This window comes from Mobula birostris, chromosome 3 (genome assembly GCF_030028105.1).
Source record: "Mobula birostris isolate sMobBir1 chromosome 3, sMobBir1.hap1, whole genome shotgun sequence".
Taxonomy (NCBI): domain Eukaryota; kingdom Metazoa; phylum Chordata; class Chondrichthyes; order Myliobatiformes; family Myliobatidae; genus Mobula; species Mobula birostris.
Genome location: NC_092372.1, coordinates 217,795,323 through 217,810,823, shown reverse-complemented (window position 1 = coordinate 217,810,823; position 15,501 = coordinate 217,795,323). Strand labels below are relative to the sequence as shown.

General features: G+C 46.2%; 1 protein-coding gene across 2 annotated transcripts in view; it reads left to right on the top strand.

Annotated features, from left to right (window-relative positions):
• Positions 1–14,630, top strand: part of LOC140194790 (uncharacterized) — a 99,769-nt gene extending 85,139 nt beyond the window's left edge. Inside the window, exons 7-11 of one of the 2 annotated variants that reach the window (XM_072252073.1) lie at positions 7,723–7,884; positions 8,814–8,950; positions 11,034–11,140; positions 12,929–13,326; positions 14,333–14,630. In XM_072252073.1, the coding sequence (XP_072108174.1) occupies positions 7,723–7,884; positions 8,814–8,950; positions 11,034–11,140; positions 12,929–13,326; positions 14,333–14,339 (811 nt within the window). In that variant the 3' untranslated portion in view covers positions 14,340–14,630. Of the gene's footprint in view, positions 1–7,722; positions 7,885–8,813; positions 8,951–11,033; positions 11,141–12,928; positions 13,327–14,332 lie in introns of those variants that run through there. The other variant, XM_072252074.1, reaches the window with a different exon arrangement.
• Positions 14,631–15,501: the final 871 nt, after the last annotated feature.

Genomic DNA, 15,501 nt, shown 5'->3' with positions numbered 1-15,501 from the left:
CGCCACACTTATCAAAGTTCAATCTCTTCGTGCACAAGGAGTGGAGCTCAAGGACCTTCTTCACCCTGCGACCCCTCGGACCACCTCGACCGGCTGCCTGGGACCAACAACGGTGGTCGACCAGACGCTCCACACAAGTCCGTCTCCGTCTCCTCTCCTCGCCTTCTGCCCCAAAACCCCGCGCATACAGTATCTTCAAATACACCAAAACCATAACAACTATCCCAATTGGTTAATAGCACCCTCTTATCACCCTCTAAACCAAAACAAGCTGCTAGCGCAAACTTTCTCAGCGTTTAACACAACAAAGCTGCATTCCTGACATTAACATAACAAAGACGCCATTTTAATTAGCCTCCGCAGTAACATAAAAGTCGAAACCCCCTTACAAACTGAACCTTCAAAAAAGCAAATGCTTTCCCATTGATAATTTGGCCCTACAGATCCAACAGGAATCTTCGCCTTTTCCTTTATCTCAAGATGGTTTTGTGTTTGTATACCTAGGAATACATGTTACTCGCTCTTTTACATCTCTGTCTGAAGCTAACTACAGGCCTCAGGTTAGCCAAATGAAGGCTGATTTTGAGAGATGGCGCAGTTTACCCCTTACTATAGCTGGGAGAATTCAATCAGTGAAAATGACTATACTTCCCAGATTTCTTTATTTGTTCCAGTGCTTGCCAGTTTTCTTATCTAATTCATTTTTCAAGTCAGTCGAGCAAGCTATAACCTCCTTTATTTGGGAAAATAAGGTCCCAAGGGTTAATAAGCACACTCTCCAAAGAGGTCGTGACGTAGGTGGAATGGGTCTTCCCAGCTTTATTCATTATTACTGGGCATCGAAGGTTCAAAAAGTATTATTTTGGCTCCACCGGCCGGATATAATCTGGTGCCTGCTTGAGTCACGGTCTTGCCACTCCTCGTCTCTCCCAGCTTTGGTGTATTCTTCCTTACCATTGAAATTCTCAAGTCACATCTAACCTGGTCGTTCTCTCCACCCTTAAAATTTTTAATCAATTTCGCTGCCACTATAAGTTCACATCAGCTTCAGTTTTGGGTCCCATTCATAGAAACCATCTATTTCCCCCCTCTACACTCAATTCAGTTTTCAGACAATGGGGTTTGAATGGTCTTATGCGCATTAAGGATTTGTACACTGATAATATATTTGATAGTTTTGATGACCTGTGCAGTAAATATAGACTTCCGCATAATCATATTTTAAAATACCTGCAGAGTTGCCACTTTGTCAAGGGAAAAGCTTCCCCCTTTTCCTGATCTAACACCTGCTATGGTGTGGGAAAAACCTCATTCTTAGGTTTAATAATAAAGGGCTGATCTCTGTACTATTCTCTCAGCTGATGTCTTTGGGAGTTTAAGATCTAAACAAAACTAAGACTAGGTGGGAGGATGACCTTGGTATGGATCTGGCAGAGGAATATTGGGCAAAAGTATTGAATAGGGTTCATTTCTCATCATCATGTGCTAGACTGGGGCTCATACAATTTGAAGTTTTACACAGGGTACATTTAAGTAAAGCCAGGCTTGCTGACATATACCCTGGGACAGACGCTGGCTGTGACAGGTGTTTCTTCTCTCTGGCTGGTTTAGTACATGCATTTTGGTCTTGCCCTCGGCTTGATGGCTATTGGGCACTGGTGTTTAAAATTATCAGTGAGGTTTTGGGGGTGACACTGAGACCTTGCCCGCTTATAGCTGTATTTGGTGTGGCAGATGATGCTTCGGGTTTAAATGCAAACCCGTTGGATATCATTGCATTCACATCGCTATTGGCCCATCGGAGAATCTTGCTGCTCTAGAAATCTGCCACTCCCCCATCTGCTGCTGCTTGGTTAGAGGACAGAATGCTTTTTCTGAAACTAGAAAAGACTAAATTTACTCTGAGGGGGTCTGTGCAAGTTCTATTCGAAATGAAGACCTTTCTTATCATATTTTGGGAGTCTTAAGGAATTACCTACCAGTTGAGGGCATTTGATTGTACTTGGGAATTTGCCCCCTTTTAACGCGCATATGGTTTACCTCACAGGGCGGTTGATGCATTGTAGTATGAGTGTATTCTGGACCGTCTGACGTGTTGTGGATGTGTGTGGGCCTTCGTCTTGTAGGAATGTGAGGGTCTGGCTGTGAAATGTCCATACTTGTATTTGTGAATTGTTGTATTGTAAATATATTAGCTGCCATGGTATGTTCGGGGAGGGTGGGTGAGGGGAGTTTTGTTTAAGGGTAAGATATAAAAGCAAAATGGAGGAAAATGCAAATGTATTATGTATTCTGTATTGTGTCATTCCTCCAATAAAAATAAAACTTAAAAAATAAAAAAAAAGAATTTGTGGCCATGAGTGGCTGTGGAGGCCAAGTCATTGGGTGTATTTAAGTCAGAGATAGATAGGTTCTTGATTAGCTAGGGCATCAAAGAGTATGGGGAGAAGGCAGAGGAGTGGGGGTGACTGGAAGAATTGGATCAGCCATGATTGAATGGCAGAGTGGACTCGATGGGCCGAATGGCCTAATTCTCTGTCTTATGCTCTTACCTGAGCTTTACTCTTAGGTGTTTAAAACCACTGCCCTCTGATGTTGGACACCCGCCACCCCTCCTTGGCCTCTGTGACCTCTGTTATAGGGATCAACCTTTATCCACTTCCCCTATCTGTGCCTTACCTCGTTGTATCACCCTATCTGCAACTCCCCCCCCCGCCGCCAGTTTTTTGTGCTCCAAGGGAAACATTCCAACTTATCGAGTCTCTCGTCATAACTGAAATGCTCGACCCCAGGTGGCTTTTTCCGCATCTTACCCGGTGCAGTCGATGCGTCCTCTGATGCAGTGACCAGGACCGCGCACAATACTCCGAGTGTGGTCTAACCAGTGTTTTACAAAGTTCCATAAACTCTATGCCCCCACATTCTGTGCCCAGTTAATGAAGGCAAGTGTCCGGCGTGCTTTCTTCAGCAGCAGTGCTGCCACCTTCTGGAGGGTGCGGGCTTGTACGCCGTTTCCTCTGACCTTCAGTAGTGCTGTACCCACAAGACCATGTGATATAAGACCATATATCATACGACATAGGAGCAGAATTAGGCCATTTGGCCCATTGAGTCTGCTCTGCCATTCTATCATGGCTGATTTATTATCCTTCTCAGCCCCATTCTCCTGCCTTCTCCCCGTAACCTTTGATACCTTGACTAATCGAGAACCTATAAACCACCGCCTTGCATATACCCAGTGTCTTGTCATCTAGGTCTGCCTGTGGCAACAAATATCACAGATTCAGCACCCCTCGTTATTCATCGCCTTGTATTTATTAACATTAAATTCCACCTATTGCTGTGCCTACCATCTTGTCAACGCTCAATGTCAACCACCTAACCTTTGGGGAGTGAGTGTTTGTGTAAGGATGAATTGATGGGGGGGTGTGTGTGTGAAGGTAATTGAGAATAGGGTGTGTGTCAATGTGACAAAGTATTTGGTTCCAAGGATATCACTGCTTCAAGAGCTGGCACTCTGATGGGGTACTGGCAGGGTGACTGTGTCAGAGGTTTACTGTGCCAGCTGATCACAAGGTGAATAGGCAGGAAGAATGGGTCCCCTGTTGGTCTCTGTCACGGCAGGTTCCGTTACTCGCTGACTCGTGGCTGCGGGCCAGGTTGGCTTAAACCATTGGTACCTTGGAAACCTGGGATGGTAACAGGCTTTCCTGTAACTTGTGACGATCTTATGACCTCACCGTGGCTTTAGCACATCACCACACCTGCTCTCCTGTCTGAAAACCACCCAGGACGTAAAAATAAACACAAGAGGATTTTCCAGCAGATGCTGGAGCTCCAGAGCAACACACACCAAATGCTGGAGGAACTCAGCAGGTCGGGCAGCATCGATGGGGATAAACAGGCTGGGACCCTTCATCGGGACTGGAAAGGAAGGCGGAAGATCCTGGAATAAGAAGGTGGGGCAGGGGGACAATCTAGAACAGGGGTCCCCAACCTTTTTTGCACTGTGGACCGGTTTAATATTCTTGTGGACCGGCTGACCCGGGGGGGTTGGTAGGGTTGCCAATGGACAGGAGTAGCAGTCAAATATGTCGTGTTTACCCAGAGAAAGACTACAATGACCATGAAGCCTTGTGTGGGCACCAGTGCGCATGTGCGTATGTGCCGATTTTTTTCTACAAATTGTTTTTGGTGATTCTGCCCCGGGGGGGGGCGGGGGTGTTAGTCACGATCGGAATATAGGTGATAAGTGGCTAATACACTCAAATTCGTTTCTAAGAGGGTTTATCTAACGAATTTAATATTAAACACACAGCGCATATTGCCCTCGCATGAATATAGTGATAAGTCAATTATCAGGGGAGGACAGGGGAGCTTGAAGTAAGTGTTGAACAAATTTCCAGTAGAAGTGGTAGAGGCAGGTTTGATATTATCATTTAAAGAAAAATTGGATAGGTATATGGACAGGAAAAGAATGGAGGGTTATGGGCTGAGTGCAGGTCGGTGGGACTAGGTGAGAGTAGCCTTCGGCACGGACTAGAAGGGCAGAGATGGCCTGTTCCCGTGCTGTAATTATTATATGGTTATATAAGTCACTTATAAGTCAATAGCATCATAACATTTTAAGTAACGTTTGGATATTAAACACACAGCACATATTTTCCCCGTATGAACATATAAAATCATTGCAACACACCAATTTCGCTGAATCAGTGGGAGCCCTGGGCTTGTTTCCCTGCAACAAGACAGTCCTATCGAGGGGTGATGGGAGACAGCGATACTCGAAGGGGGTTCCTTATGTCCAGTCTATTCCGCAATTTAGTTTTCGTTGCATTCATTGCAGAAAACTTCGCTTTGCAGAAAAATGTTGGAAATGGAAGCAACGTTTTCAGTGCCTTCGTGGCTATCTGAGGATATTTAGCCTTGACTTTGATCTAGAATGCCGGCAGAGATGTTATGTCAAACATACTTTTCAGCCCGTCATCATTTGCAAGCTCGAAGAGTTGATCTCCTTCCCGCGTTGACATGGATGATGCGCGGGTAATGACCTCGCGTGCATTCAAGCTCAACAGTGGGCATGACAGGGAATGAGGAAAGGTGCAGCTGACTCATATCGCCAAATCATATCGTTTCCTCGCAGCCCAGTAGCAAATGCTTTGGTTGGGGCGCTGATCTAGAAGATGATAGGTGAGGCCAGGTGGGAGGGGGAGGGATGAAGTAAGAAGCTGGGAAGTGATAGGTGGAAAAGGTAAAGGGTTGAAGAAGGAATCTGATAGGAGAGGAGAGTGGACCATGGGAGAAAGAGAAGGAGGAGGGGCATGGGGGGGGTAATTAAAATAATTCCTTTTTGAAGCTGTTGCTGATTTCTCCAGGAGGGACACAAGATAAACAGGTACAATAAATCACCGTGTCCAGATTGAAGTGTAAGATCCTAATCACTGGAGCTCAACAACTGTGAGACACTGACGGCACATCCAGATAACTAGGGCTTAAAGTCAGCTGGCAGAACCACACACGAGAGGAGGCAGTCTGAAGTTACTGGTTCAACGGTTCAGTTAAAGGACTCGCATCATGTATTTAAGTCCCACTACATGCTCTAAATCAGTTAAGTAAAATTAGTCAGTCCGTGGCATCTACTGCCGCGATGAGGCCACTCTCAGGTTGAGGAGCAGCACCTCATATTCTGTCTGGGTAGCCTCCAACCTGATTTCTCCCTCCTCTCGTTTTCCATTCCCCACGCTGGTTCCCCTCTTACCCCGTCTCTTCTCCTCACTTCCCTATTATGTCCCTCTGGTGTCACTCCTTCCCTTTCTCCCACGGTTCACTCCCTTCTCCTGTCAGATTACTTCTTTTTCAACCCTTTTTCTTTTCCACCTGTCACCTCCCAGTTTCTTACTTCATCGCCATGCGCCCCCCCCCCCTCCCCATCCACCCATGCACTTTTCCCCCTCACCTGGTCTCACCGGTCAGCTTCTAGTCTGTCCTCTCTTCCCTCCCCCCAGGACACTTCCCTCTTCCTATCCAGTCCTGAAGAAATCTCAGCCCAAAAAATGATTGTTTATTTATCTCCATTGATGCTGCCTGACCTGATCATTTCTCCACCTTGTGTGTGTGTGTCAGAGTTCCTGAGATACAAACCACCCCATCTGGCACCAGTAATCATTCTATATTCAAGGTAACTTAAATCAAATTTCTTCCCCATTCTGATATTTGGCCTAAGCAACAAGTGAACCTTGTGACCATGTCTGCATACTTTTATGCATTGAGATGCTGCCACATGATTGGCTGATTAGATATTTACATTAATAGCAGATGTACCTAATAAAGTGGCTACTGAGTGTAATTCAAAGCAAACTCATTTCATTGTCCCAACATTCCCGTAAACCTCTCTCTGGTTTCTAACTCTCCGCCACGTCCTAGAGCAGGGGTGGCGAACCTCCGGCACACACAAAAATTCTGCTGGCATGTGGCACGCTTTGCTGCCCCTCGATTTCTTTTCCATTCCTTCATTTATTTCTGGCCATTTCTGTTATACTTTTATTAACGGTGAAAAGATGACTACATGTGCAATAGCAATAGGACTCATCCTTTTTCCTTAAAAAAAATCCATAGTTATTGTTACTAATAATTATTAATAAATTAATAATTAATATTATTGATCAGCAATTAATAATTATTGTTACTAATTAATTCATCAATGATAACCTTAGCTCCAAAATTACCCAGGCACGTGAGAGAATGTTTTAGAAGACTATTGGCAATTTAGCCACACGCTCTCAAAAAGCTTCGCTACTCGTACCCTAGAGCAGGGGTTCCCAACCATGGGATAGAAAAGGGCCGAGAGGAATGTGCATTATAGATGGTCCGGAATGATACCTGTACTCCTGGAGTGTAATTGCTGGGAGAAATTACATAAAATGGAACACATGCATGATAACTTAGTCAGTATTCAACAAGCTGATGGCTGACAGGATAAAGCAAAAATGATTTCTATTGCTGGGGAAGGCCTGGGCTGGAGGCAGAATTTAAAAAATTGGACTCAGTCTTCCCTGGAGATAAAATTAAAAAAAAAATAAAATCTTATGCATGAAGACCCTGGTTGACGTTATAATTTGTAATGTTGTTTGAGAGAGAGATACTAACCAGGAACCTGGGATAGTTCCTATTTATTTTTTCTCTCGCTGGGGATAATCCTGTAGAACTTTGCACATCCACTGATGGGGCAGTGTTTCAAAAACTCATCCCAAGAAGATCAGCTCCCTCAGTGTGGCACTGCAGTGTCCCCCTGGATTTTTGAGCTCCTGTCCCTGGAGAGGCGTTCGATTCCACAGGCCTCCAGCACTAAGTAGGCCTTTCCGGTCCTTCGAGCCACGCCGCCCAGCGACCCACTCACCCACCCCCCCCCCCCGCCCCGGAAAGGCCTACTCAGTGCTGTTTCTCAATAAGTCAAATGCTGCCTAATCCATGCAGCGTCTTGGCGGACCTCTCCAGATTGATAGATGGATAATGTATTGGAATCAATGCAAGTACAAATACCCGTGAGTGTAAAGATGTCAGCATGACAGCATTGGGGTTGATGAGCACTGCCCACAGATTTGCTGAGCATTCTTGGATGTGCTTTGCTGCAACCTGCACTGTACCCGCCTCCCGCTCGGACCGCCACCACTGACCGGTTCATTTCATCGACGCTGAGTGTGGTTTTCTTCTCTTCTGCCTTAGTCCTGATTTTCTGGTCGATGCCACTTTAAGTTCCTCTGTCTTCCCTTTCCCCATGGTCGGCTGCCAGTGCTCCAGCTGCGTCTCCTTCTTCAACAACTACAAGCTGAGCACCCATCGGAACGGCCATGACAAGGAGATGAAGCCACTGCTGTACTTCCAGAGGTGAGCCCTGTGTTCGGTCCGCTTTCGGGATTTTGGGAGGCCTGGAGGTGGCCTGTCTGTGTGTGAGGGGGTGGGCTTGTTTCTCTGTTGTCTTATTTTGTTGTTGTTGTTGTTCTGCCGAGCATTCTGGGTATGCTGTATTGGCACTTGTGGGCTGCCCCCAGCACATCTTCAGGTTGGTCGTTAATGCAAATGAGACTCTTCACTGATGTACATGTGATAAAATAAATATCAATCTGAAACACAGATTTCAGGTTCAGATTTATCACGTGTGCATCGAAACGTGCTGTGAAATGTGTCCTTTGTGTTATTAACCAACACAACCCAAAGGATGTGCGGGGGGCAGCCCATGAGTGTCACCACACAGTCCAGTACCAACACAGCGTACCCACAATGCTCGGCAGAACACCACAGCACACAACAAGAGCAAAATAAGCCCCTTTCCTCCCTCCCACCCAAACACACAGAGAGTCCTCCAAATCCAGTCTTCAGCATCTGACTTCTGAACTTTCGATTGACGTTTGGCCTCTGAACTTTGGTATTGACCCCCACCCACCCCTGAAGGGAAGTTCTTCACTCAAAGGGTGGTGAGAGTGTGGATTGAGCTGCCTGTGGAATTGACGGATGTGGGTTCAATTGAAAAAGTTAAGCAAACTTTGGATAAGTATTTAGATGGAGGTGGGGTGGTTTGGTTCTGGTCCGGATTGATGGGAATAACAGTTTGGTGTGGACTAGGTGGGCTGAAGGGCCTGATTCAGTGCTCTATAACTCTATCAAAAATTCCCCAAATTTAACTAAGTTTGAGGTGAGGAATTAAAGAAATCTTAACATATTCCACCCCCCCAGTCTTCTCATACTGGGGCAAGTTTAATATTTAAAACAAGAAGTTCTATTGAATGGTTTAACTTTTCCCCCTGGTCCTCCCACAGACAGAAACTTCCTATCAACGTGAACGATTACGTCATTGTAAACGGTAACAAGTCAGGCACAGCTCGCTACGTTGGCCATTTAGACAGCTCGGGAATGGCTAATGCGGTCTTTGTTGGTGTTGAGCTGGATGAACCTAGTAAGTATCGTTGCCTCAAATTCACCCTGTCTAGGTGCACTAAATGGGTGCTGTATTTAGCACTAATGCTGAATTGGGTGACCCACACAGAAAAATATGCTAAATTGGCAAAGTTTATCTTTATTTTAAAGTCTGCAAGATACAGGAGCAGAATTAGGGCATTCGGCCCATTGAGTCTGCTCTACCATTCAATCATGGCTGAGTTTTTCAACCCCACTTGTAACCCTTAACTCTTTACCAATCCACAACCTATCAATCCCTGCCTTAAGCAAATCCAATGACTTGGCCTCCACAGCCCAATGTGGCAGTGAATGTCACAGATTCACCATGCTCTGTTGAAGAAATTCCTCCTCATCTCAGTTTTATAGAGACGTTCCTTTGTTCTGAGGCTGTGCCCTTGGATCCTACACCCTCCTACTAATGGAAACGACCTTTTGTTATCCAGTTCGTTTGTTATGTGCTGTGTCCTATGAGGTAGGCGTTCATGGTCTTTCCACGACCATGGTTGTTCTTGGCAAATTTTTCTACAGATGAGGTTTGCCATTGCCTTCTTCTGGGCAGAGCCTTTACAAGACGGGTGACTCCAGCCATTATCAATACTCTTCAGAGATTGTCTGCCTGGCGTCAGTGGTCGTATAACCAGGACTTGTGATCTGCACCGGCTGCTCGTACGACCATCCACCACCTGCTCCCATGGCTTCATGTGACCCTGATCCGGGGGTGGGGGGAGGTGTGTGGGTAAACACGTCGTACACCTCGCCCAAGGGTGACCTGCAGGCTAGCGGAGGGAAGGAGCACCTCACACCTCCTTTGGTAGAGACATATCTTTACACTCACTGACACCCATTCAGTATACAGCAGCTTTCAATAAAATCATTAAGATAAAATTAATTGCAAGTGTGTTTTCCCCAGGCCTTTTAAATGTTCTAAACGATGAACATTTTTAACAATAGCTGTTTGGACATGATGCCTTAACCTGTTTCCTATGATCCTTAGTGGCAGTAACATAGCTGTTATGTCATTGCCACCAAGGATCATAGGAAGCAGGTCCAAGCCTGAAAGTGTACTCTTTGTGGCAGCCATAAGAAGAAGGGAAGTGTCTTCACTTTACTTCCAAACAGCCCTGTGATCTTACCTTAGCATTCATTGGCACCACGATTCTGTGAGTCACAGAATGCAGATGGAGATCAGAGGGGACATTACTTGGCACGTAGTTAACAATAAGATATAGATAACAATACTGTTGGACGATAACACCTTTTAAAAGACACAGGTAATGATTAGGAAATGTTTAGAAGGTTATAGTTCAAACACTGGCAGGTGGGACGAGCTTGGATGAGAAACTTGGTTGGCACCAACCAGATGGGCTGAAGGGCCTGTTTCTGTGCTGTATGACTCTAGTTGTCAACTTGGCCTTTGCTTTTTATGGTGTTCTGTGCAGGTTATGGGACAGTACATCTAATAAAAATCCATTTCTCCTGGCAGCAGGGTCATAGGTATATTGGAATTAGGATAATTTGCAAAAGTACTGAAAGAAGGCTTGGGAATGCATGTTTTTTTTTTTGGATTAAAATATTGATACAGGTCCCACTGGATCAGGTAGTCTCTGGAGTGACTTTGCAAAGGAACAAGACAAACACTTCAAGGGGAATCATTCTTAGAGCAGGAGAGAAAGTGCTGGCGAGTGAGTTATCAAAGAGCTAGCACAGACTCGATGGACTGAATAGAGGGACATCCTTTTAGAACAGAGATGAGGAATTTCTTTCACCAGTGAGGTGGTGAATGTGTGGAATTCATTGCCACAGGTGGTTGTGGAGGCCAAGTCATTGGGTATAATTTAAGGCAGAGGTTGATAGGTTCCCGATTAGTCAGTGCATCAAAGGTGATGGGGGGTGCGGGGGGAGACAAGAGAATGGGATTGAGAGGGATAATAGATCAGCCATGATGGAATGGTGGAGCAGGCTTGATGGGCCAAATAGCCTAATTCTGCCCCTGTGTTTTATGGTCTTAACAAGAAGTGTGCGCAGAATGCTTCTTTACATCGTCCGAACTAAAGGTTCTCAATTATCTGCTTGGATTTCAGGTGGAAAACACAACGGCGTATTTGAAGGAAAGAGATACTTTCAGTGTTACGAGAACTTTGCCATATTTGTCCCCGTGCATGAGATATTTTACGTTATAAATAGAAAGGTACGATGGGAAACAATCCAGGTTGAAATTGTGACTCGGTGCTCACACATATACAGAACTTTTAGTATCATACAAGCTCTTGACAGAAATGGAGACCTTTTATAAATGAAAGATGTAAAAAGGATCTCCAAAGCCATGCTCTGTGATATTGGATTTGGGAGAAGGCAGGTTGTGGCTAAGGCAGCTTCGAAGAGCTCAAAGGTCACAGGTCCCTCACTTGTAGAATCACAACCACCAGCTGTGTGGTGAAAAAGGCACAACAGCACCTCTTTCACCTCAGACGGTTGAGAAAATTTGGTATGGACCCCCAAATCCTAAGGACTTTCTACAGGGGCACAATTGAGAGTATCCTGACTGGCTGCATCACTGCTGGGTATGGGAACTGTACCTCCCTCAATCACAGGACTCTGCAGAGAGTGGTGTGGACAGTCCAGCGCATCTGTAGTTGTGAACTTCCCATGATTCAGGACATTTACAAGGACAGGTGTGTAAAAAGGGCCCATAGGATCATTGGGGACCCAAACCATCCCAACCACAATCTATTCCAGCTGCTACCATCTGGGATGCGGTACCGCAGCATAAAAGCCAGGACAACAGGCTCCGGGACGGCTTCTTCCACCAGGCCATCAGACTGATGAACTCACGCTGACTTGAGTGTACTCCATATTACATTGACTGTTCTATTTATTATAAATTACTATGATTGCACAAGGGCACGTTTAGATGGAGACGTAAAATAAAGATTTTTACTCCTCATGTATGCGAAGGATATAAGAAATAAAGTCAGTTCAATTCAATTCAAGATATTCCAAGAACTTTGTCCCGGACTTGGTGATACATAGAAAACATAGAAAATAGGTGCAGGAGTAGGCCTTTCGGCCCTTTGAGCCTGCACCGCCATTCAGTATGATCATGGCTGATCATCCAACTCAGTTACCATTATAGAAAACTTGGCAGATATCCAATGTGAACACCAGCAAACAGATGATCTGTTGTAAATGAGCTTGGTTGAAGGGCTAAATATTGAGAGGGCAGAAGGAACTTTGATGTTGAAGACTTGTCCTTTGGGAACACTCTTCCTTTTAGGAACTGGACAATGATAGAAGGGAAATTATTTGCCTGTTTAAACTTCCAGTAGCAAAATGCAAGGAAATCACCCAACTCATTTTCCCTCGCTCCAGACCAGAAGTACCAGTGGCCTTGGTACGGCTTGTACTGTTGCCCAGAGTTGAAAAGTAGATTCAGTACAGCTCACAATAGAACAACTAACACAAAATGCTGGAGGAACTCAGCCAGTCAGGCAGCATCCATAGAGGGGAGGAAACAGCTGACATTTGGGCCGAGACCCTTCATCAGGACAGCATTTTGTGTGTGTTGCTCTAGATTTCCATCATAGAGCATAGACCATGACAGCACATTACAGGCCCTTCGGCCCACAACGTTGTGCCGACCTTTTAACCTACTCTAAGATCAATTTAACCCTTCCTCCCTAATAGCCCTCTACTTTTCTATCATCCATGTGCCTCTCTAAGAGTTTCTTAAATGTCCCGAATGTATCTGCCTCTACCACCTCCCCTGGCAGGACGTTCCATGCACTCACCATTCTCTGTGTAAAGAACTCATCTCTGACAGTCCCCTATACTTTCCTCCGATAACCTTAAGATTATGCCGTCTCTGCATGCAATTGTGAATTTGCAGAATCTCTTGTGTTTCTGTTATCACAATACAATTGCTTAGTGTGCTTGGCTAGACTAACAAGTAATGAAGGCTATTCAAACTCTCCCGCAGCCAAAGAAATCCATTTCACCTCCAGCCCTGAGGTCAGTTCAACATCGGTGTTCCCTGGGCTCCCTTACCTCTCTGACCAACAACGCTGGGGGTCGCGCCGAGCACAGCCACCCAGCCAGGAAGAAGAAGCAGCACTCGCCCAAGGACCTTAACCCAACCAGGAGAACGCTGAGGAGACCTGCTGCCTCGGCCCCCTCCAGGGCACCGGATGCACCCACAAACCCCTCTCAGGAAGAGTGGAACAATGGTAATGAGAGGATGGAGAAGGCACCGGTCTCACCCTCGCAGCCCAAAACCAACAGCCGGGGTCTCACCATCACCGCAAGTCTACCTCCCGACTTCAGTCACTACAGACCAGTCTACGCGCCAAACAGGACCAGCCCAAGGAAGGTTGTCAGGTGAGTCCAGTGAGGATCTTCTGAACCTCCTTGAGGAAATGTAGTGGCTCTGCCACCCACTTGAAGTGGCCAGTTAGTAGGCAACCAGGAATGCCTGCAAGAACCCTGAGGACTTCCTTTCTACTCTTGATATGGAAAGAAATTCACCTCATGGCAGAGCCAAAGTAAATTTATTATCAAGTATGTATATGTTACCTTAATAATCGTTAGTTCATTATGTGCCCTGTTGTATGACGTGGGCGATCATGGTCTATCCGTGACCATGATTGTTCTTGGCAAATTTTCCTGCAGAAGTGGTTTGCCATTGCCTTCTTCTGGGCAGTATCTTTACAAGACGGGTGACCCCAGCCATTATCAATACTCTTGCAGAGATTGTCTGCCTGGTGTCAGTGGTCACGTAACCAGGACTTGTGATATGCACCAGCTGCTCATACGACCATCCACCATCTGCTCCCATGGCTTCATATGATCCTGATCGGGTGGGAGGGGCTAAGCAGGTGCCACATCTCGCCCAAGGGTGACCTGCAGGCTAGCGGAGGGAAGAAGCACCTTACACCTCCTTTGGTAGAGACTTTATTCTCTGGAAAGTCAGGGGGTGAGTGGAGATTTGGCAGAGGTATACAAAAGTGAGGAGTATAGATAGGGTAACTGTAAGCAGAGGTTGGGTGAGACTAGAGCCAGAGATCGTGGCTTAAGGATGAAAGGTAAAATCTTTAAGGGGAGCATGGGGGGTGGGGCTTCACTCAGAGGGTGGTGAGAGTGCGGAAGTGGTGGATTCGAGTTTGATTTCAACATTTAAGAGATGTTTGGATAAGTACATGGATGGGAGGGTTACGGAGGGCTCTGGTCCCGGTGCGGGTCAAAGGGACAAGGCAGAATAACAGTTTGGCACGAACTAGATGGGCTGAATAATATTTTCTGTTCTGTAGGACCTTATGACTCTCAAGGTTTAGCGGGGGTACTGAAAAGACTGCTGGATTTAGCGTTCGTTATGTTCTTCCTACAGGCGATAGTGATGGAGAAGCCACACCGGAGGAGAGTGGTCAGAAACTGAGGTGAAACCTTCCATCGAAAAGACGAATCCCGATGGCGTACTGATCGCCTTGTTTTGTGAGCAACACTGAAACAGACTTGTATCACGTAGACCTTGGGCTTGCGACTGGGGCCCGGCAAGTAGCATTAGTGAACCCACACTGACAATACCAAGACTGACTGAATCCAGAACTGGGTAGCACTGAGAGCCACACTGTCACTGTTTACTGTAGTGTTTAATACTGCTGGTACACAACTGTATCGAATAAAACCTGCACTGAAATCGCACTCAGCTGCTGTGCACTTGATATTGGTGATGCACTGACCTCTCTCATCAGGTAGAAAGTGGTGCCTCACTGCTGCCAGTCGCTGTTGGTTGAGTGAAGCCACCGGGCCTGTCGGTTTACAGTGAAATTATATCAGTGATGTTACAGTTTGTGTGGCACGTGGTCAAGTGGTTAAGGCATTGGACTAGCTACCTGAAGGTCGTGAGTTCGAGCCCCAGCCGAGGGAACGTGTTGTGTCCTTGAGCAAGGCACTTAATCACGCATTGCTCTGCGACGACACTGGTGCCAAGCTGTATGGGTCCTAATGCCCTTCCCTTGGACAACGTCGGTGTCGTGGAGAGGGGAGACTGGCAGCATGGGCAACTGCTGGTCTTCCATACAACCTTGCCCAGGCCTGCACCCTGGAGAGTGAAGACTTTCCAGGCGCAGATCCATGGTCTCACAAGACTAACGGATGCCTTATCTATAGTCTCTAGTTTTTGAGCCAGTGGTTGGACATCTAAATGTTGCCAAGTGAGGACAGTTAGAGTTACAGTATGAAACCGTCCCAACGGGCCCATGCCACCCATGGGACCAGTAATTGTACTAACCCGTGCGTCTTTTGGAACATGGAGGGAAACCGGATCACTTAGAGGAAACCCACCTGGTCGTATGGGGGAATCTTCTTGCGGCGCTCCGATAGTGTTACGTTAACTGCTGTGTGCTGCCGTGCCTCCCCCAAGCTGATCTCTCATTTCTTCCACAGTAACTTCTTCCTTTCGTTCTGGTTGAGAACTGAGTGCTGAGATGGAAGAGAGGCTTCACTTAGTGGTGTGAAGCTTGAGTTTAACCTCGAGGTCTGTGTAAATGTCCCAGT